At 48.6% G+C, this 23986-nt stretch overlaps 1 protein-coding gene across 1 annotated transcript in view; it reads left to right on the top strand.

Annotated features, from left to right (window-relative positions):
- Positions 1-16369, top strand: part of LOC309555559 (fucolectin-like) — a gene marked incomplete at both ends in the record, with an annotated part of 33842 nt that extends 17473 nt beyond the window's left edge. Inside the window, 2 exons of the mRNA XM_082257622.1 lie at positions 8751-9033; positions 16195-16369. Of these exons, the coding sequence (XP_082113748.1) occupies positions 8751-9033; positions 16195-16369 (458 nt within the window). The remainder of the gene's footprint in view (positions 1-8750; positions 9034-16194) is intronic.
- Positions 16370-23986: the final 7617 nt, after the last annotated feature.

The following is a 23986-nucleotide window of genomic DNA, read 5'->3' as shown; positions in this document are numbered from 1 at the left end:
CAGTCTTAGGAGGACCGAGGCATCAGTCGCCAGATGCTGAAAGGCCTGGAGAGCACAGAACACTGCCCGAAGCTCCAGCACATTCGAGACCACCCCGCGGGCAGGGAAATCCCAGCTGCCCTGGGCCACCTCCGACAGGCAGTGCACACCCCATCCCGTCCTACTGGCGTCCGAAGTCACGACCAACCAGGACGCTGGAATAATTGAATGGCATTTTAAGAGATTTTCCCACTGAAGCCACCAGGTTAAGCTTTCCCTCATGGATGTTGTTATCCGAATGAGGACTTCCGGATTCTCGAAACTCCACTGTTGGAGAAACCCCATCTGAAAAGGCCTCATCCTCCACTGTGCCCACTTCACCATGGGAGCCGTGGAGACCATGGTCCCAATTATCTTCATGCACTGGGATGCCCGGAGATGAGAGGCTGATAATGTCGGACGAATCCTGCTGCAAATTATCAGAATCTTCTCTAATGGAAGGGAGATAGTGCCTCTGGAAGTGTTGAAGAGGGCCCCTAGGAAGACCAATCACTTTGTGGGTTCCAGATGGCTTTTTTCCAAATTCAGGAGCCACCAAACTCTTGAAGGGTGGAAATTACTTGAGATCAGTGAAGCAGGATTTGATCTTGGTAATTTGACAGAAGGAGCAAGTCGTCCAAGTAATGGTAAAGACGAATCCCTTTTGCTCTGATCAGGGCTACTACAGCCAGTAAGATCTTTGAAAAGATTCGAGGTGATGTGGTAAGCCCGAAAGGGAGACAGGTAAACTGAAGATGCACCTGACCCACTGTGAATCAAAGAAATTTCTGCATTTCTGTTGCGACTGGGACGTGAAAGTAGGCATCTTTCAAGTCTATGGATCTCATCCAATCCTCTGGCTGCACCACTTGACGAATTGTAAAAAGTGTCTCCATCCTGAACCTCTCTTTCTTGATGAAGAGTCGCTTTTCTTCAAGACCATGAAGAGCGGAGAATAGATGCCTTGGAACCTTTCCTCGGTTGGGACAGGTACTGCCGCACCCTGGGCAACCAGGGATTCTACAAATGATAGAAGAATCAACTAATTTTCTTCTGAACGGGGTAAGGCCGTAGGAATGAAGCGAAGAATGGGACTTTTGTCGAAGATCCACACATGCCCGTGTGATACGGTTCTGACAGTCCACTGATCTTCGACCGAGGCTGCCCAGACGTGCGCAAATTGAAGTAAGCGTGCGCCTACCCGCACTGTCTGGACAGGCTCGATATCAAAAAGACTTAGCTGTCTCTCGGCTTCCAGAAGACTTTCCTTTGGAGAACTTTTGTCCTGTAGACTGAGGGCGCTTCCAAATCTTCCTGAACTCACGGCCAGGCCTGTAAAAACTAGCCTCTCTGGCACGATCAGGATTTTGCCTGTTTTGAGGTCTTCTCTGGTCTATCAACCGGCGATCCTGGGGAAGGAACCCCGATTTACCACCAGTGGCACGGGTAATAGCACTGTCCAGTTTATTACCAAAGAGAGAGGAACCCTCAAAGGGGATCCTGCACCAAGCCTGTTTAGAGGCAGGGTCAGCCAACCAGGGGCGCAACCACAGGGCGCGTTTGGCCGTGACAGAGGACAGCATGACCCGCGCCGCCAAGCGGATGATATCAATGGATGCCTCACCCAAGAAAGCCGTTGCCAGCCTCAACTCTTGAATGGCCGAGCTCCTGGCCACTTCTTCGGAGACACTCTGAAGTGTAGCCTCCACGCTGTCCACCCAGGCTTCCATTGCCTTGGATGTGGCTGCCAAAGCCAGGGCCGGCTTACATGCCATACCTGCGGAGAGATAAATCTTTTTAAGATCTGTGTCGATCCGCTTGTCAAGAGCGTCTTTGAAGGAGACTGAGTCTTCTAATGGCAAGGTCACGTGTTTCACAACCTCATCAAGGCCGCATCCACCGTGGGAGCGGAATCTAGATGTTTCACTTTATCATTCTTAAAGGGATACATCCTGGAGACCTTGGATGACAAAGAATTTCTCTTTTCAACTCCCTGCCACTCATCTGTAATAATTTCTCCCAACTCCCCTAGAAGGGGAAAATGGGAACGCTCTTTCTTGAGATGTTTGAAATATTTCTTTTGTTTAGCTGGGGATTCAGCTGGATCTTCCCATTTTAATGCCTCCTTAACCGCTTTAACTAGCGGAGGGACCATAGCAAGTTCAAAACCTACATTCTGGTCTCCCAAATCATCCTCGCTGTCTGTAGAATCTTCCGACAAACGACTTGGTTGCAAAGTACCTGGCTCCAAATCATCCCTCGGGAGGAATCCAGGAGCCTCTGAAGAGTGACCAGACAGCCTGCCAGGATCCCAGTCTCTGAGGGATTCCTGTACGATCTGCCTGACCATAGACTCCACTGGTTGCACAGTGTCTTGCTTCTCCCTTAGTGCCCTGGAATAACAGGTATCACATAAGGATCTATCCTCAAGGACACGGGCTCGACAGTCCCAGCATGATTTCCCTGAACTGCGGTCAGAATGGCGGGATTGTCGCTGTGCGACCGAACTGGTAGTGTCTTCATGTCGTTTAGACCTGGAACTAGACCTATGACCAGACTTTGATGAAGAGTGCCGGTGGACTGAAGGAGAACGATCCTTTGATCCAGAAATGGGCCGTTGGTCAGACCTAAAAGGGCTGAATAGAGAAAAAAAAAGACACACTTAGGCTCCACACACCACCAGCCAACGCAAGCAGGTAAGGGTTAAGGTAACTAGCTTACCTGTTGTGCAGGAACTGGCCACCGGGGGGTGGTGAAGCATCCATTGCAGATAGAAGCAAAAGCCTGCACAGGAAGAAAGTAGGCATACATGTACTGACTTTCCTCTCCACACCATCCCCTTTACCCCAAATGGCCTCTGGTTCAAAGCATTACTCACCGCTGAAGAGCAGAGAAACAGCACGGGGAAGCCACCGCAACGCCCGCAGACATCCCATTGAAAACAGGTTTGACAGCTGCTTAAATCTCTCGAGCCGCGCAAGGCCACGCCCCAAATGACGCAATAGCGTCATAGGAGATCGGGAGCGATGCGCGCGCATGCGCAGATGAAACCAGAGCCAAGCCTCATCCTGAACGACCAATCGAAGGTTTGGTGAGGCAGGGGGAGGAGCCTAAGCGACGATCTGGAACGCAGGAGCGCTCCAGCCACACAAACAGGAAATACAATGAATTTAAAGAAAGTTTTATACTTTACCACCATGATGATAACCGAACAGTCTCAGGCCTGGATAAATTCATGCGTGTGTCACAGGGCATCAGGGCCTATCCGCTCAATAGCAAGGACGTATTGGCCAACAATGCAGCCCACCTCTCATGCAGGATTTACGGCATCTTCAGCATTTAAGACAATATTGCCCGGGTCCACCCGATAAATATCGAGATTGCTGGACATAAAACAGGAGGCATACGACAGCAGGAAAGGTCCACACGCCACCAGATCGCCTGAAACCGATAGACATCCTATAAGGTAAGACTTCCTTCTTGCAGGAGGAGGACAAAAAAAGGAACACGGCTCCTGGTATGGAGCAAAGATTTATGGGAGTGGGGTCCTATAGGGTAGGAGAGGAGGCGGAGCCTTCCCATATGTGTGCTGCCATGGAGTCTGTCAGGAAATGTATTTATTTTCAAATTTTACTCACAGAAAATAAGAAAAACTTTTTTTTCTTCAAAATTTTCTGTCTTTTTTTCTTTTTGTAAGAAATAAAAAACCCACCAAAGAAAGCTCTATTTGTGTGAAAAAAAAGATAAAAATGTCATATGGGTACAGTGTAGCATGACCACGCAATTGTCATTCAAAGTGTGACAGTGCTGAAAGCTGAAAATTGGCCTGGGCAGGAAGGGGGTGAAAGTGCACTGTAGGCAAGTGGTTAAAAAAGCAAGAATAAAGGGCACCACAGAGTCTCCTGAGAGGGGGCTTGCAGAATAGCACAAAAAAATGGAGTTGTTCCAACCGGAACTAGCATTGCATATGTTTCCTTAAAAATGTAAACAGCAAGAGAAAAACATGAGTATTCAAACCAAACAAAACTGAGGGTGTTCCAATATTCAAATTAGTAACTAAAACCTTCCTGTCATAGAGTTCCAGCTCCTGGGGATGCTGATCCGATCACAGCAATTACAGCCTATCCGGCGGGGAGATGGTGGAGGTGTCCCCTAGGACTCACTCCATCTCTCCCCCATGTATATATGGGGGAGAGAAATGGCCACCCATTGAGAGCTCCACCTCCACGCCCCACGCCCTCCGTGCCACATCATTTCGGCCAGAGGCATGGGCGGATATGTCTCCGGATGTGCTCGGCTGCAAAGAGAGCCGCGCACATCCGGAGATGGTGGGACCGGAGCATAGGACCGCCTCTTTACGTCACTTCCGGTAGGATGTACATGTGTAAACACTCGTGCATCGCACCATCATTCTAAGTCATAGACGGTGGAACAGGGGTGGCGACAAGGCTCCTGTCCCACCAAAAGCTGCATAACAACTGCAAAAGGCGGAGAGTGGAAGTGGAAAGGAAGAAAAAACAAAAAAAAAAAAAAAAGGAAACAGGAAAATCCAAGGAATTAAAAAAAAGGGGGGTCTATTGTTGCTGGGGTGGGTCCCATGTTGCAGGAGGTTAATCGTTGCTGGGAGGGATCTACTGTTAAGGGAGGGGTCTAATGTTGCTGGCTGCTGGAGGGTCTATTGATGCTGGCTGAATCCATTGTTGCTTGGGTGGATCTATTGTCTCTGGGGTATCCATTAGTGGTGGCTGGTGCTCAATTTTTTTGAGGGGCCGCAAACAAACCTGGCCCCCTTACTCCCCCCCACCCCCCTTGATCGATCGTCCGCTCGATCGCCACTTCATTCGCCCGTCACCCGCCAGGCCGCCCACGAGCCCTGAACTTATCCCGTTCAGGTCATGGCTTCGGCCCCAGCATCTCCTCCTGAGTCCCAGCGGCTGCTTTTCCCCTCGACCAATCAGGTCTAAGGACTCCCAGCCAATCGGGTCTCAGAATCCACTTCCTGACTAGCCAGGAGGAGAAGCAGAAAGACATTAGCAAATATTAATTTGCTGTCACACAATTGGGTGGGCTTGGAGCGCAGTCCTCAGTGCCCAGAGCCTACCCTTTTTGAAGCTAATTAGAGCCTCAGGCTCTAATCATGTGCTTGAAAAAAAAAAAAAAAAAACATTGCAATCCATGCATTTGGCACCCTGCATGGAGATTAGGGGCCAGGTGCATGGATTAGGGGGGCGGTGCCCCTGTACCCCTCATGAGCGGCTGCCACTGGTGTCCACTGTTGCTAGATCTATTTTACTGCCTTTCTTGTTATCATGAATAAATTCCATACAAAATAAACCACAAAATGATACTTGGTTCTGTATTCTCTAAAAGGGGCAGTACTGGGAGGTGGGTAAGAGGTGGAACCAAGGGACAGTGCTTGGAGGTGGGTAGGGTGCGGAGTCAAGGGATGACTCAGAAGGGAGGAGTTCCTGCAACTATTCTCTGAGAAAAAAGCCCTGGAGGTAAAGCTTCACTTTGCAAAGAGGACCCAATCACATGCAAAGAAAATAAAAAAAAACAGCATTTCTGCTTGTACATTGTTGGATGATAGAATTCATCAGAGCTTCCCCTCAGATTTAGAGTAAATGCACTTGCAGTGCACAGTATATTTGCCTTTAGTAAATCAACCCAACAGTCTCAGTCAAATTTTTTACCTCATTGCAGTTTACCGTTATTTTCTTGGTGAAGGGCCGGCCCCTTTAGAACAATGGAAATACTTTGTACAAGATGTATAATCACTGTGACAGAACCCACTGTCACTGTGTGTTTTGGAGGGGACTGTGCGCAAGCCTCCTACCGACAGACTATGTGCCAGAAGATACTGGAGACCTGGGGACATGCTGGCAGTGAGTTAATGTAATGTAATGTAATGCTACAGCCCTTCTTCCCCCATCCCTCCCCCCTCCTGTTTCTGTGTCTAATTGTGTGGATTCATGACACATAGACAATGGTCTGGACTGGAGACATCTCTCCGCAGGGGGTGTGTATTGAGAGACTGCCTGTTTACCATAATCTCATTAGGTTATCTGCAGGGCAGCCATCAGAAATTGTGGGGCCCCTTACACAGCTTTAGGCCTGCCCCCCCCCCCCCCCCCGGGCCTGACCACCAACATTCAGCAGGGCCTGCCCATGGGCCATCCCACCAAATCCACCCACTAGCTATAACAGTGAGCCCTTCAGTGCACACTTTTATTTTAACACTCTTACAACGTAATATATGAAAATGATATTCCAAGTCATCAGTGCTATCAAGATTTAACAGTAAGGAATTATATTTTGTCGGAAAAGATCCCAATTCAGCAGCTGTACGCACTCAGCCCCCCTCACACGTGTACGCACTCAGCCCCCCTCACACGTGTATGCACTCAGCCCCCCTCACACGTGTACGCACTCAGCCCCCCTCACACGTGTACGCACTCAGCCCCCCCTCACACGTGTACGCACTCAGCCCCCCCTCACACGTGTACGCACTCAGCCCCCCTCACACGTGTACGCACTCAGCCCCCCCTCACACGTGTATGCACTCAGCACCCCTCACACGTGTACGCACTCAGCACCCCTCACACGTGTACGCACTCAGCCCCCCCTCACACGTGTACGCACTCAGCACCCCTCACACGTGTACGCACTCAGCACCCCTCACACGTGTACGCACTCAGGCCCCCTCACACGTGTACGCACTCAGCCCCCCTGTATATATACACCTGTATATATTTCACACACACATGTACAGACACACACAGATATGTACGCACACACAGTCATGTGTACACACACACATGTACACTCACAGATATATACACACACAGACATGTACACACACACACATGTACACTCAGACATGAACACACACAGACATGTATACACACACAGACACATGTACACACACACACACAGACATGTACACACACATATACACACACATGTACACAACCACCCCCCCCCCCCCTTCAGTTGTAAAACAGCCCTTACTTGTAAGGTGGTCTTCCCATCCCCCGCACTTGTTTCCCCATCTGCTTGTGACAGAGAGGAGCTGAAGTCCGGTGTAACGTTAGAAAAGCATACCTCGTGAAAATTCCATACCCACGTCACTTACTGTCAGACACGTAATGGAACAGCTGAGCAGTGTAGCAGTGCGCATGCTCACAGCTCCGGATACGTCATTGAACAGCTGAGGAGCTTACTAGTGCGCATGCTCGGAGGGTATGGAATTTTGACGGCAGTGTGTGTAATGTTACACCGCATCAGCTGTTGCGGCGGTTACATTAAAACATCTCGGCTGCAACATGAATCATCTCCGCTCCTACCCCTGTCACTTCCCTGATCTCGGCTAGTAAATGTAAAAGCGGCGGCGGGTGTATGAAATCTAAATCACGGAGATCTCGGCACCGTGATCCGCTTTTACTTTTAGTAGCCAAGATCAGGGAAGTGACAGGGGTAGGAGCGGAGATGATTCATGTTGCAAAGGAGATGTTTTAATGTAACCGCCGCAACAGCTGAGGCGGCCGTGCACATTCCCTACCCTCCGAGCATGCGCACTAGTAAGCTCCTCAGCTGTTCACTGACGTAGGTGCTGATGTAGGTGCACCGGAAGTGAGGAGGGTATGGAATTTTTAAGGGTATGTTTTTTTCACGGAACACCGGGATACAGTACAGGCAGCACACACGAGGAGTGCAAATGCAGGAAGTAGCCAGAGGTGGCAGCAAAGAGCCCGATGTGAGCTCAATGACACAGAGACGCAGCAGCTGCCGACTCAGAAAGCCAGCGCAGTCACGGAGCTCCTCTGCACCCACCCCCGCCTTTTCCCATCCTCGCCGGGCACGTCCAGGTGCTCAGGCCCCTTACAAGTGTATGGGCTGTACCCCCCTGATGGCAGCCCTGGTTATCTGTAGCCTGTTTCAATGTACAAATGTTCAGTTCCCATTGGTTGTTCCTTGTCCCCTTCCCCCCTTTGGCCAGGCTAAGGGGAGTGTCCCTAACTGTGTGTAAAACGGTATGTCTTGGAATTTAATAAACAGTTTAAGCTCTGCATGTTTAAAGCGGTTGTAAACCCTAGAAGAAAAAAAAAAAAACCTGCAAGACAAAGGCATAATGGGCTAGTATGCATAGCATACTAGCCCATTATGTGTAACTTACCTTAGAACGAAGCCCCCACACGGACCCCCCGGCATCGCTGCGGGCCCTGCCATGATCCCTCGCCATCTCTTCCGGGTTCGGCAGCTCCGGCGCGGTGATTGGACGGAAGAGACGGCTCCGGCGCGATGATTGGCCGGAGCCGTGATGACGTCACTCCCGCGCATGCGCGCGGGAGTGATTTTCCGGCAAGCTCCCGGCAAGTTAATTGAAGGTCCCCCCGGACCTTCAGAGCTCATGCGCCGCTCGCGAGAGCGGCTGCATGCACTGTAAATATCTCCTAAACCATGCCGGTTTAGGAGATATTATTTGTACCTACAGGTAAGCCTTATTATAGGCTTACCTGTAGGTAAAAGTGTCAAAAAGCGGGATACTACCGCTTTAACCCTCAACACCTGTGTGGATTGTCTCGTGATTGAGGGGTTAAGGGCTGGGTATGGCTTCTCCGCAGTCTGTGGGTGCGTTTGGAGGACAGGAGACACAGGTCCGGCGGATGTGCCCACCTGGGGTACTAAGATCTGTTACAATCACTGAGTGTGTTTTGTTTTTCTTTCTTCAGCCACAAATATCGCCAGAAGCGGGGAAGCCTCGCAGAGTTCTGATTTTCCGCTCGAGCCTATTGGTTACGCTAGCAAGGCCATTGATGGTGTGAACGAAACCGACTGGTTTAAAGGCTTCTGTACCCACACTAATGCAGACCTGTCACCATGGTGGAAGTTAGATCTGAAACAGAAATACAAAGTGAATGTCGTTGTAGTTACTGGCCGGTCGGATTGCTGTTTGGAGCGGATGACTGGTCTTGAGGTCCGAATTGGAAATTCTCCAGACAATAACAACCCAGTGTAAGTACCACAGGGACAGGACACCGTAAGGAGCTACGTCAATGGGCTTTGGGCTTGTGTCGATTGCATCAGTTTGAAAGGCTTCTGAGATAATTAGAATTTTACCTTCTGCTGATCTGCAATAACCTGCTTCAAGAGGGGTTTGCATTCTCATAGACTTGTATGAGACAAAAGCCTGATGACACAGACCCTAAGCACCACCCTGAACCCTAAATAAGAGACATTATTGCATGACTAGATTGTGTCTATATACACACACACACAGTATCTCACAAAAGTGAGTACACCCCTCACATTTTTGTAAATATTTTATTATTTCTTTTCATGCGAGAACACTAAAGAAATGACACTTTGCTACAATGTAAAGTAGTGAGTGTACAGCTTGTACAACAGTATAATTTTGCTGTCCTCTCAAAATAACTCAACACACAGCAGTTAAGGTTTAAACCTCTGGCAACAAAAGTGAGTACACCCCTAAGTTAAAATGTCCAAATTGGACTCAATTAGCCATTTTCCCTTCTAGTGTCATGTGATTCGTTAGTGTTACAAGGTCTCAGGTGTGAATGGGGAGCAGATGTGTTAAATTTGGTGTTATCGCTCTCACTCACTAATACTGGTCACTGGAAGTTCAACATGGCACCTCATGGCAAAGAACTCTCTGAGGATCTGAAAAAAAGAATTGTTGCTCTACACAAAGATGGCCTAGGCTATACGATTATTGCCAAGACCCTGAAACTGCGCTGCAGCACGGTGGCCAAGACCATACAGCGGTTTAACAGGACAGGTTCCACTCAGAACAGGCCTCGCCATGGTCAACCAAAGAAGTTGAGTGCACGTGCTCAGCATCATATCCAGAGGTTGTCTTTGCAAAATAGACACATGAGTGCTGCCAGCATTGCTGCAGAAGTGGAAGGGGTGTGGGGGTTGGGGGGGGCAGCCTGTCAGTGCTCAGACCATATGCCGCACACTGGATCAAATCGGTCTGCATGGCTGTTGTCCCAGAAGGAAGCCTCTTCTAAAGATGATGCACAAGAAAGCCCACAAACAGTTAGCTGAAGACAAGCAGACTAAGAACGTGAGTAACTGGAACCATGTCCTGTGGTCTGATGAGACCAAGATAAACCTTTTTGGTTCAGATGGTGTCAAGTGTGTGTGGCAGCAACCAGGTGAGGAGTACAAAGACAAGTGTGTATTGCCTACAGTCAAGCATTGTGGTAGGAGTGTCATGGTCTGAGGCTGCATGAGTGCTGCTGGCACTGGGGAGCTACAGTACATTGAGGGAACAATGAATGCCAACATGTACTGTGACATACTGAAGCAGAGCATGATCCCCTCCCTTCAGAGACTGAGCCACAGGGCAGTATTATAACATGATAACGACCCCCAACACACCTCCAAGACAACCACTGCCTTGCTAAAGAAACTGAGGGTAAAGGTGATGGACTGGCCAAGCATATCTAAAGACCTAAACCCTATTGAGTATCTGTGGGGCATCCTCAAACAGAAGGTGGAGGAGCGCAAGTTCTCTAAGATCCACCAGCTTTGTGATGTCATCATGGAGGAGTGGAAGAAGCTCTGGTGATCTCCATACCCAAGAGGGTTAAGGCAGTGCTGGAAAATAATGATGGCCACAAACCAGAGCAGTACCACAGAGCATTACCCAGCAGTACCAGCCTGAGCCAGCAGTACCCAGAGCATTACCACCCAGCAGTACCCAGAGCATTACCACCCAGCAGTACCAGCCTGAGCCAGCAGTACCCAGAACATTACCACCCAGCAGTATCAGCCTGAGCCAGCAGTACCCAGTGCATTACCACCCAGCAGTACCAGCCTGAGCTAGCAGTACCCACGACATTACCACCCAGCAGTACCAGCCTGAGCCAGCAGTTCTCAGGGCATTACCACCCAGCAGTACCAGCCTGAGCCAGCAGCACCCACGACATTACCACCCAGCAGTACCAGCCTGAGCCAGCAGTACCCATGGCATTACCACTCAGCAGTACCAACCTGAGCCAGCAGTACCCATAGCAGTACCCACAGCAGTACCAGCCTTAGCCAGCAGTACCCACAGCAGTACCATCCAGCAGTACCAACCTGAGCCAGCAGTACTCACAGAAGTACCCACAGCAGTACCAGCCTGAGCCAGCAGTACCATCCAGCAGTACCAGCAGCAGTACCAGCCTGAGCAAGCAGTTACCACAGCAGTACCATCCAGCAGTACCAGCCTGAGCCAGCAGTACCCATAGCAGTACCAGCCAGCAGTACCCACAGCACAGTACCAGCAAGCAGTACCAGCCCAAGCCAGCAGTAACCACAGCAGTACCAGCCAGCAGTACCCAGAGCAGTACCAGCCAGCAGTACCCAGAGCATTACCACCCAGCAGTACCAGCCTGAACCAGCAGTACCCAGAACATTACCACCTAGCAGTACCAGCCTGAGCCAGCAGTACCCAGAGCATTACCACCCAGCAGTACCAGCCTGAGCCAGAAGTACCCAGAGCATTACCACCCAGCAGTACCAGCCTGAGCCAGCAGTACTCAGGACATTACCACCCAGCAGTACCAGCCTGAGCCAGCAGTTCTCAGGGCATTACCACCCAGCAGTACCAGCCTGAGCCAGCAGTACTCGTGCATTACCACCCAGCAGTACCAGCCTGAGCCAGCAGTACCCACGGCATTACCCCCCAGCAGTACCAGCCTGAGCCAGCAGTACCCACAGCAGTACTAGCCTGAGCCAGCAGTACCATCTAGCAGTACCAGCCTGAGTCAGCAGTACCCACAGAAGTACCCACAGCAGTACCAGCCTGAGCCAGCAGTACCCACAGCAGTACCATCCAGCAGTACCAGCCTGAGCCAGCAGTACCCACAGCAGTACCAGCCAGCAGTACCAGTCAGCAGTGTACCAGCCTGAGCCAGCAGTACCCACATCAGTACCAGCCAGCAGTGCCCACAACAGTACCAGTCAGCAGTATCAGCCTGAGCCAGCAGTACCAGCCAGCAGTACCCACAGCCATACCCACAGCAGAACCAGCCAGCAGTGTATCAGCCTGAGCCAGCAGTACCCACTGGCAGTACCAGCCAGCTGCACTCACTAACAGAACCAACAAGCAGTACCCACCAGCAGTACCTGCCAGCAGGTAAACTGCAGTGCATCTGTGTGAAAGCAGCATTAGGCCCCTTTCACATGATCGGTCTGATTATATTGTGGGGATTGGGGGATTGCAGACTGTGTTGTGTGGGCAGGGTGATCACAGATTGTGTTTTGGGGGATTGAGGGGGAATACAGATTGCAGATTTTTTAGGGGGAGATTACAGATTATGTTTTGGGAGGTTGGGGGATTGTAGATTATGTTTTTTGGGGGGTGAGGGATTGCATTGTGTTTTTTTTTTTTTTTTGGAGGGGGGGGGGATGAGGGATTGCATTGTGCTTTTTGGGGGGTGAGGGACTGCAGATTGTGTTTTGGGGATTGGGGGATCGCAGATTACATTGTGGGGATTGCAGATTGTGTTGAGGGCAGTTGCAGACTGTGTAATGAGCTGAATGTGTGCCAATGAGCTTGTCTGTAGTGAGCATGTGTGTGTCAGTGAGCTTGTGTTTTTGTATCTACCATGACACAAAAACTTACACGGCTGGCATGCATTTTATTTCAGGACTGCTTTGCTTTCCCAGTCAGGACCAACCCAGAGGATAGTAAGTGCCAGGGAGGCGATAGTGTTAGCACACACTGGATAGTTAGTTATTAAAACTATAAAAAGTGATGTGACATCATATAAATGGCCACTACAAATTTTTAAGTTGATTATTCTGTACGGCCCCCGAATGATGTTATAGATATCCAAATGGCCCTTGGCAGAAAAAAGGTTCTCCGCCCCTGATGTAGAGCAACAATTCTTTTTTTCAGATCCTCAGAGAGTTCTTTGCCATGAGGCGCCATGTTGAACTTCCAGTGACCAGTATGAGAGAGTGAGAGCGATAACACCACATTAAACACACCTGCCCCCCATTCACACCTGAGACCTTGTAACACTAAAGAGTCACATGACACCAGGGAGGGAAAATGGCTAATTGGGTCCATTTTGGACATTTTCACTTAGGGGTGTACTCACTTTTGTTGCCAGCAGTTTAAACATTAATGGCTGCGTGTTGAGATATTTAGCAAATTTACACAGTTATACAAGCTGTACACTCACTACTTTACATTGTAGCGAAGTGTCATTTCTTCTTCTTCCTGGTCATTAAGGGGGTAAAACCTTCTGGGGCTGAAGTGGTTAAATACCGCTTACATATGTGGGTGTGACTTGTGTGTGCGTTCACTTCTGTGTGCGAGCTCGGATTGAGGGGGCGCTTACATTTTTTTTTATTTCTTATTTATTTTCCTTTTTTATTTTTACACTGTTCCTTTAAAAAAAAAAATGTGATCACTTTTATTCCTATTACAAGGAATGTAAGCAGCCCTTGTAATAGAAATAAGCATGGCAGTTCCTCTTTAATGAGAGATCTGAGGTCAAAAAGACCTCAGATCTCTCATTTACACTTAAAAGAGAAAAAAAAAGTAATTTTACTTTTGCTAATAATAATAAAAAAAAAAAAGTTGTCCCTTTAAGGCTGTTGGGTGGAAGTGACGATTGTCGCTCTCCGCTCCTCCGGGGGCATAGAGTCGAGTGAGGGCAATCTTAAGGGCATTATAGGCCCCTGGGTAATGCAGTGCACTGGGGCCCCGCCTACACAATCACCAACGAGAATAAAAATGCAAATTGTCGATAAGACGATATTTATTGGTACCTCCAAAAAAAAATCAGTATTTAAACATTAACACAACGTTCGGACAATATAACACAAGCTTGAAAAACAAGAAATGACAGACTAAAATGGCAGAAGTAGGAAAGCACTATGAATTATGTATTACATTTTCCATACTTCTGTGTAGAGAATTCTTTTATAATTGGCTTTAAGTCACTGGTCTTCATGATCTCTTTTTCTATACACAATGAGTGAAAGCCAGTTCAAACGCTGCTGCCCAATGGTGCTGTGAAGCTCATTTGTTATTACACAGCCCCCCATGGACCCCTTTACTTTACACAGCCCCCCCACAGACCCCTTTACTTTACACAGCCCCCCATGGACCCCTTTGCTTTACACAGCCCCCCCATGGACCCCTTTACTTTACACAGCCCCCCATGGACCCCTTTACTTTACACAGCCCCCCATGGACTCCTTTACATTACACAGCCCCCCATGGACTCCTTTACATTACACAGCCCCCCCATGGACCCCTTTACATTACACAGCCCCCATAGACCCCTTTACATTACACAGCCCCCCCATGGACCCCTTTTACTTTACACAGCCCCCCATGGATCCCTTTACATTACACAGCCCCCCCCCATAGACTCCTTTACATTACACAGCCCCCCTCCCATTGACCCCTTTACCTTGCACAGCCCCCCATGGACCCCTTTACATTACACAGCCCCCCCCACCTACCTATGGACCCCTTTACATTACACAGCTCCTCCCAGCTCTCCCCCTTCCTACCTTAGTTATAAGTGCATGCAGAGCGGGAGACACGGGAGAGTGGAGCAGGGAGCAGGAGGCACTAAGGAAGAATGAAACAGCAGCCCTGATGAGACAGCATGAGCTGCTGGAGTTACCTATCCAAGTTAACAACAGGTGATTGGTTTCTAGGGGGTCCTAGCAACCAATCACATGCTCGTTTACTTAGGAAGTAAACATTGGCAGCTCCCGCCGTCTATTCAGCGCTGCTGTTTCTCTCTCTCCCGTTTTGCCACAGTGCCTCCTGCTCCCATCTCTAGTGATAGTGAGTGGCAGAGGCAGTCCGGCAGCTGGCTTTGGGTGTCACCCATCAGGTGGGACACGGCTGTCATAACTAATGCTTGGTTGGGGCTGGGTCGCTGGGCAGGTGGGGCCCCCTGGGTAAGTGGGGCCCCCAGTCAACTGCCCAGTGTTCCCATGCGGCAAGATGGCCCTGACTCAACTTCCTGCCCATCAGTGCACAGAATCGAATAGGTTTTGCCACTACCGACTACTCTGGCAAGCAGGGAAAACGTCAGGAAAGCAGCGGGAGTGGGGGGGGGGGTAACTCTCCCGCTGCCCATATAAGTGATCCTGTGGCGAAGCTGCCGCCGGGACCACTTTTATCAGATTCTAGATCGCCAGCTGTGTAACGTCAAAGTACCAACGTAAGTACACAGTGGGCGGTCTGGAAGTAGTTCAATTATTTTTTCCCAATAAAAATCAAGGTAATATATATTCCTTCCTTATTCTGTGAAGATATAGCCATATGGCTGTTAACATTTTCGGAGTCGATTGTTTCTCTTGGAAGCTTCTTACTTTTGTTTTTGCATTTTTTGTAAGCTGCTGACCCTTTGGATCATTTGCATTGTTTTCTCATATGTCAATAAAAATTGTTTGTAAAACAAAAATAAAAAATCAAGGTAATAAAAAAGGTATTCAGGTTTGATACCATATAAAGCCCTATCTGTCCCAACAAAATTAGGGTAGGCTATAAATCCAACACGATATAACATGAAGAACCGAGACATCAATAAAAAAGAGGAAATGTTTTGGGGCTCAAGGGGAATCAGGATAAAAAAGAAAAGACCGGGGTAAGTAGTTAAAAAGATTTGTTTTAATAGGGACAATAAGTCAGTCCCCCAGAAACCACTCTGTCCAACTCTATTGCCTAGTTATTGTATGATTTTGTGCTTTTTTTAATGGCTAAGTTCCCTTTTTCCAGAGAATAAGCTATGCAGCCGATGGACTTTAGTAGTTGTTAAAAAGTGTGCAGCTTTGTAAAACATTCATTATCATTATAGTCATATCTGTAGGCCATTTAGATTCCCCCCAAAACCTAAAAAAAAAACCCCATGTACTATTTTGTTGCAAGGATATGAAAACCATTGGACTTTCACTCCCCACTTCCTGCATTATTGCTAGGATGTGAAAATCATTGTTTTTCACCCCTGTAATGCTGGATGTAGAGGTTGCTACCTGGGAATTGTTTTTTCCCCTGCTTCTGGGGAAACCTAAATGTCCTATAGGTGTGACAATACAATTAATGAACATTTTGGACCCCATTAGTAAACCTCCTCCAAGTGTAATTTCTGTATCATTGTATTGGTCTCTATTTGTTATCCACAGGTGCGGTAGTGTCACCCAAGTTACTAATCCCACAATAACTTTCTGCTGTAATGGGATGGAGGGTCAATTCGTCAGCGTGGTGATCCCGGGACGCGAAGAATTCCTGCACCTGTGTGAGGTGGGGGTCTATGGTGACCCTGTAGCTAAGGAGAAGGAGAAGTATGCCTGCTGGTAAACCTCAGAGGACCAAGACAGAAGGAGTCCTAAATTTTATCATCAAATTTTATGTCCATCTTGAAGACACTTCTGTTTTCCTATCTAGCTTGAGGAGGATGCTTTCTATTATACAACCTTGTAATCCTGTTTTAAGAAACTCTTCACAAACATATCCGAAGAATCTAATTTTTAATTAAAAAAATGTGTATTACACGTAGGGAGCGGTTTATAAATGTTTTCACCAAAGTGTCACCCAACTTTTACCCAGGATTCACCCATTTTTCCAGTAGAATCCAATTAGAAAAATGTGTGAATCTTGGGTAAAGGTTGTGTGATTTTTGTGGAAAAGCATTTAGTTAAAGTCATATAGATTTGAATAGAGCATAGAAGGTTGGAACCACTTCTGTCTGTGTCCTCGTTGGGGAAATTTGCCTTATACTGTATATTTGTCCTGGTGACTATAATCAGAAAGAGATAAGAAACCTCAAATGTAAGAAGTCATCGGAACAGAAATAGAGGGGATTCTTCAAACTTGCTCTACTAATGATTGTCTAAGACCCTAATGTCCAAACTGGGACATGAGGGACATATTTGGCCCTTTGGGCATTATTCTGTAGCCTGTGTTTCCTTACCTAGCCAATAAAGTTTCTTTCACGCTATCTTATTTTTTTCAGTGTCCTCCATCTCTGTTCTTTTTTTATGTATTTTTTTTTATTGTATTTGATTTTGTTAAGAGATATATTAGATTAACCACTTGCCTACTTTGCACTTAAACCCCCTTCCCATCCAGACCAATTTTTAGCTTTCAGTGCTCTCACACTTTGAATGACAATTGCGCGGTCATGCAACACTCAACCCATATAAATTTTTCGTCCTTTTTTTCATAGAAATAGAGCTTTCTTTTGATGGTATTTATTCACTGCTGGGCTTTTTATTTTGTGCGCTATAAATGAAAAAAGACCGCAAATTTAAAAAAAAAACGTTTTTTTTTTTAGTTTCTGTTATAAAATTTTGCAAATTAGTAATTTTTCTTCATAAATTTTGGCCAAAATGTATACTTCTACATATCTTTGGTAAAAATAACCCAAATAAGTGTACATTATTTGGTCTGCGTGAAAGTTAGAGAGTCTACAAGTTATGGTGCTAATCATTGAAAATTGATCACACCTAATGTACTGACAGCCTATCTCACTTCTTGAGACCCTAACAAGCCAGGAAAGTACAAATGACCCCCAAATGACCCCTTTTTGGAAAGTAGACATTCCAAGGTATTTAATAAGAGGCATGGTGAGTTTTTTGAAGTTGTCATTTTTTCCCACAATTCTTTGCAAAATAATTTTTTTTTTTTTTTTTTTTTTACAAAATTGTCATATTCAACAGGTTATTTCTCTCACATGGCATATGAATACTTACAACTACACCCCAAAACACATTCTGCTACTCCTCCTGAGTATGGCGATACCACATGTGTGAGACTTTTTTACAGCCTGGCCACATACAGAGGTCCAACATTGAAGTAGCACCTCCAGGCGTTCTCGGAGCATAAAATACACTTTTCATTTCTCAACCACCTATTACACTTTTGAAGGCCCTGGAGCACCAGCACAATGAAAAAGCCCACTAAATGACCCCATTTTGGAACGCAAACACCCCAACGTATAATCTATGAGGCATAATGAGTCTTTTGAACATGTCATTTTTTTCCAGAATCTTTCGGAAAATGTGGAAAAAAAATGAAGACGCATTTTTTTTACACAAAGTTGTCCATTTATAAGATATTTCCAACACATAGCATGCACATAGCAAAAATGACACCCCAAAATACATTCTGCTACTCCTCCTGAGTATGGCGATACCACATGTGTGAGACTTTTTTACAGCCAGGCCACATACAGAAGTCCAACATTGAAGTAGCACCTCCAGGCGTTCTCGGAGCATAAAATACACTTTTCATTTCTCAACCACCTATTACACTTTTGAAGGCCCTGGAGCACCAGCACAATGAAAAAGCCCACTAAATGACCCCATTTTGGAAAGCAAACAACCCAAGGTATATTCTATGAGGCATAATGAGTCTTTTGAACATGTCATTTTTTTCCAGAATCTTTCGGAAAATGTGGAAAAAAAATGAAAACACATTTTTTTTACACAAAGTTGTCCATTTATAAGATATTTCCAACACATAGCATGTACATAGCAAAAATGACCCCCCAAAATACATTCTGCTACTCCTCCTGAGTATGGCGATACCACATGTGTGAGACTTTTTTACAGCCAGGCCACATACAGAGGTCCAACATTGAAGTAGCACCTCCAGGCGTTCTCGGAGCATAAAATACACTTTTCATTTCTCAACCACCTATTACACTTTTGAAGGCCCTGGAGCACCAGCACAATGAAAAACCCCACTAAATGACCCCATTTTGGAAAGCAAACACCCCAACGTATATTCTATGAGGCATAATGAGTCTTTTGAACATGTCATTTTTTTCCAGAATCTTTCGGAAAATGTGGAAAAAAAATGAAAACGCATTTTTTTTACACAAAGTTGTCAATTTATAAGATATTTCCAACACATAGCATGTACATAGCAAAAATGACACCCCAAAATACATTCTGCTACTCCTCCTGAGTATGGCGATACCACATGTGTGAGACTTTTTTACAGCCAGGCCACATACAGAGGTCCAACATTGAAGTAGCACCTCCAGGCGTTCTCGGAGCATAAAATACACTTTTCATTTCTCAACCACCTATTACACTTTTGAAGGCCCTGGAGCACCAGCACAATGAAAAAGCCCACTAAATGACCCCATTTTGGAAAGCAAACACCCCAACGTATATTCTATGAGGCATAATGAGTCTTTTGAACATGTCATTTTTTTCCAGAATCTTTCGGAAAATGTGGAAAAAAAATGAAAACGCATTTTTTTTACACAAAGTTGTCCATTTATAAGATATTTCCAACACATAGCATGTACATAGCAAAAATGACACCCCAAAATACATTCTGCTACTCCTCCTGAGCATGGCGATACCACATGTGTGAGACTTTTACGCAGTCAGGTCACATACAGAGGCCCAACATGCAAAGACACATAGCATGCACATACCATGAATTACCATGAATTACACCCCACAATACATTCTGCTGAGCAAAGGGTAAACAAAAGCTAACCTGTAGTTTTAGAAGCGCAGTTGTCCACGGGAGTTGAGTCCAGGCAGCAGGCAGGGACTTGATCAGCAACAGTGCATGCAATTCTCCAGGCAAGGATACCAGTCCAGTGTCAGTGCATGCGGCAGGCAGAGGCATGATGGCAGTAAGTCCTGCAGGCAGAAGTAGGGCCTCTGTCGGGATAGAATGGGGACAGGGGTAGAGGCTTCTCCCACCCAAATCGCTTTGAAGCCTCCGGGATCCAGACCCTAATCTGAGAAGAAGAAAAACAAAAAAAATTGTTTTCTTCATCCAGAAAAACATTTCTGGTCCCCTCACATATGCGAGACCCCTGTGGTATGAATCCCACTACTTCCAGAGGCAGGCAAAAATCGTGGTCAAACAGTCCAGGGTCAGTTCCAGAGCAGGCAGAGGTAGGTACAAAATCGGCAGGCAAAGGCGTGGTCAAATAACAGTCCAGGGTCAGTTCCAGATCAGGCAGAGGTATGAACAGAATCAGCAGGCAGAAGCATGGTCAAAAAACAGGCCAGGGTCAGTTCCGGAGCAGGCAGACATAGGTACAAAATCAGCAGGCAAAGGCGTCGTTGTATAACAGTCCAGGGTCATTTCAGGAGTATACAGTGGCATAAGGGGTGAAAGCGGAGGACTACGTTTACCATACTAATAATTTAGACAAGTATGGTAACGGCGGAAACAGTCGTCTACACAGAGGCCTGGTTGGGAAGGACACTGGGGACAGTAATAGCGGGTGTCTTTTCGAATTCCTGCCTTGGTACACACCCTACATTTTTTCTGCCGTTTTTGGTCTCTTTGTGTGGGAGGGATTTTACTTGGAAAATGGCGTTCAGACAGTCTGCTTATTACGTCAGATCTAATGTTTTCTGGTGGGCCGTTTGGAAATATGAGGGTTGTGAAGATTTCCTCCAGGTAATAAAGGAAGGGTTGGGGGCTTTCGGTGGATTTGCGGTATAAAATGTAGGAATTGTATATGGCCAAATGAAAAATATAAATTGCTACTTTTTTGTACCAATGATAGGTACGTCTTGTGGGTAGATAGGGTTCCATCATTTGGTCGTTGAAATCCACTCCCCCCATGAATAAGTTGTACTCATGTACACATGTTGGCTTTCGGACTGGGCCATTCCTTCGTCGGGATTCCACATAGTTGTCATTGTGGATCGAAGACAACATGTACACGTCTCTTCTGTCCCTCCACTTCACAGCCAGAACTTCCTCATTTCTCAGACTCGCCGTCTCCCCTCTTCTCAGCTTGGTGTTTACTAGCCTTTGAGGAAAGCCTTTCCGGTTTTTTCGGACCGTGCCACATGCAGGAGTCTTCTTTCTGTGAAGGTTTCGGAACAGGGGCAAACTGGTGTAGAAATTGTCTACGTACAGGTGGTAGCCTTTTTCAAGGAGGGGGTAAATGAGGTCCCAAACGACTTTCCCGCTTGATCCCATGTAGTCCGGACATTCAGGGGGATGCAGCTGGGTGTCCTTCCCTTCGTACACCCTGAAGGCATAGGTGTACCCTGTGACTCGGTCACATAGTTTGTAAAGCTTCACCCCATAGCGGGCCCGTTTGCTGGGAATGAATTGTTTGATGCCCAGCCTGCCAGTAAATTTCACAAGGGACTCATCCACACATATATTTTGGTCTCCGTAAAAATTAAACGGAAGTAGTCAATTGGGGCAAAGTTCTCAGTGTTGACCTGGACTCCTGGCTGGGCAGTGAAAGGGGGGATGATGGCTTCTCCTGAGTTGGGAGGAAGCCACAGGGGGTTCAGAAGGGCATAGGGAAGGCTGGCGTTGGTCCTAACCCTTTGGGGGCGAGGTGACACCCCACTTGAGCTTGGCCTTTCTTGCCGAGGCACTGTGGTGCTGGTGGATGGCACTGCGGAGCTGGTGGATGGCACTGCGGAGCTGGTGGATGGCACTGCGAAGCTGGTGGATGGCACCGCGGAGCTGGTGGATGGCACTGCCTCCTCCTCACCAGAACGCCTTCGTTTGGCAGGCGGGCAGTATTCCTCCTCGTCGGAGTCGGTCTGCGTCCCGCTGCTAATGACCGGCTCGTAATTTACTTCGGAGTCAGAATCTGACTCCGAAGATTCCGAAGCAGAAAGCTCCCTGTCCATGTCCTCACTGATTATATTGAAGGCCTCCTCGGCTGAGAAAATTTTTTTTGCCATCGTTGGTGACACTGATGGGCACGGTGACACTGATGAGCACTGGGCGGCACTGATGGGCACACTGGTGGGCACTGGGCACACTTATGAGCACTGGGCGGCACTGATGAGCACTGGGCGGCACTGATGAGCACTGGACGGCACTGATGAGCACTGGGCGGCACTGATGAGCACTGGGCGGCACTGATGGGCACACTGGTGGGCACTGGGCACACTTATGAGCACTGGGCGGCACTGATGAGCACTGGGCGGGCACTGATGGGCACTGGGCGGCACTGATGAGCACTGGGTGGCACTGATGGGCACACTGGTGGGCACTGGGCACACTTATGAGCACTGGGCGGCACTGATGAGCACTGGGCGGCACTGATGGGCACACTGGTGCACTTATGAGCACTGGGCGGCACTGATGAGCACTGGGCGGCACTGATGAGCACTGGACGGCACTGATGAGCACTGGGCGGCACTGATGAGCACTGGGCGGCACTGATGGGCACACTGGTGGGCACTAGACACCCTTTTGAGCACTGGGTGGCACTGATGAGCACTGGGCGGCACTGATGAGCACTGGACGGCACTGATGAGCACTTATGAGCACTGATGAGCACTGGGCGGCACTGATGAGCACTGGGCGGGCACTTATGGGCACACTGGTGGGCACTGGGCGGCACTGATGAGCACTGGGCGGCAGTGATGAGCACTGAGCGGCACTGATGAGCACTGGGCAGGCACTGATGGGCACAGGTGGGCACACTGGTGGGCACTGGTGGGCACACTGGTGGGCACTGGTGGGCACTGGTGGGCACACTGGTGGGCACTGATGAGACTGGGCACACTGATGGCACACTGATGGCACACTGGTGATGACACACAAATTTTTTTTGCCATCGTTGGTGACACTGATGGGCACGGTGACACTGATGAGCACTGGGCGGCACTGATGGGCACACTGATGAGCACTGGGCGGCACTGATGAGCCCTGGGCGGCACTGATGGGCACACTGGTGGGCACTGGGCACACTTATGAGCACTGGGCGGCACTGATGAGCACTGGGCGGCACTGATGAGCACCAGACGGCACTGATGAGCACTGGGCGGCACTGATGAGCACTGGACGGCACTGATGAGCACTGGGCGGCACTGATGAGCACTGGGCGGCACTGATGAGCACTGGGCGACACTGATGAGCACTGGGCGGGCACTGATGGGCACTGGGCGGCACTGATGAGCACTGGGTGGCACTGATGGGCACACTGGTGGGCACTGGGCACACTTATGAGCACTGGGCGGCACTGATGAGCACTGGGCGGCACTGATGGGCACACTGGTGCACTTATGAGCACTGGGCGGCACTGATGAGCACTGGGCGGCACTGATGAGCACTGGACGGCACTGATGAGCACTGGGCGGCACTGATGAGCACTGGGCGGCACTGATGAGCACTGGGCGGCACTGATGAGCACTGGGCGGCACTGATGGGCACACTGGTGGGCACTAGGCACACTTATGAGCACTGGGTGGCACTGATGAGCACTGGGCGGCACTGATGAGCACTGGACGGCACTGATGAGCACTTATGAGCACTGATGAGCACTGGGCGGCACTGATGAGCACTGGGCGGGCACTTATGGGCACACTGGTGGGCACTGGGCGGCACTGATGAGCACTGGGCGGCAGTGATGAGCACTGAGCGGCACTGATGAGCACTGGGCAGGCACTGATGGGCACAGGTGGGCACACTGGTGGGCACTGGTGGGCACACTGGTGGGCACTGGTGGGCACACTGGTGGGCACTGATGAGACTGGGCACACTGATGGCACACTGATGGCACACTGGTGATGACACACAAAATTTTTTTGCCATCGTTGGTGACACTGATGGGCACGGTGACACTGATGAGCACTGGGCGGCACTGATGGGCACACTGGTGGGCACTGGGCACACTTATGAGCACTGGGCGGCACTGATGAGCACTGGGCGGCACTGATGAGCACTGGACGGCACTGATGAGCACTGGGCGGCAATGATGGGCACACTGGTGGGCACTGGGCACACTTATGAGCACTGGGCGGCACTGATGAGCACTGGGCGGCACTGATGGGCACACTGGTGGGCACTAGGCACACTTATGAGCACTGGGTGGCACTGATGAGCACTGGGCGGCACTGATGAGCACTGGACGGCACTGATGAGCACTGGGCGGCACTGATGAGCACTGGGCGGCACTGATGAGCACTGGGCGGGCACTTATGGGCACACTGGTGGGCACTGGGCGGC

Source organism: Pelophylax lessonae (assembly GCF_965119305.1).
Source record: "Pelophylax lessonae genome assembly, chromosome: 5".
In the NCBI taxonomy this organism is placed as follows: Eukaryota; Metazoa; Chordata; class Amphibia; order Anura; family Ranidae; genus Pelophylax; species Pelophylax lessonae.
Note: the sequence above shows the minus strand (reverse complement) of the source record. Positions and strands in the feature narration are given on the sequence as shown.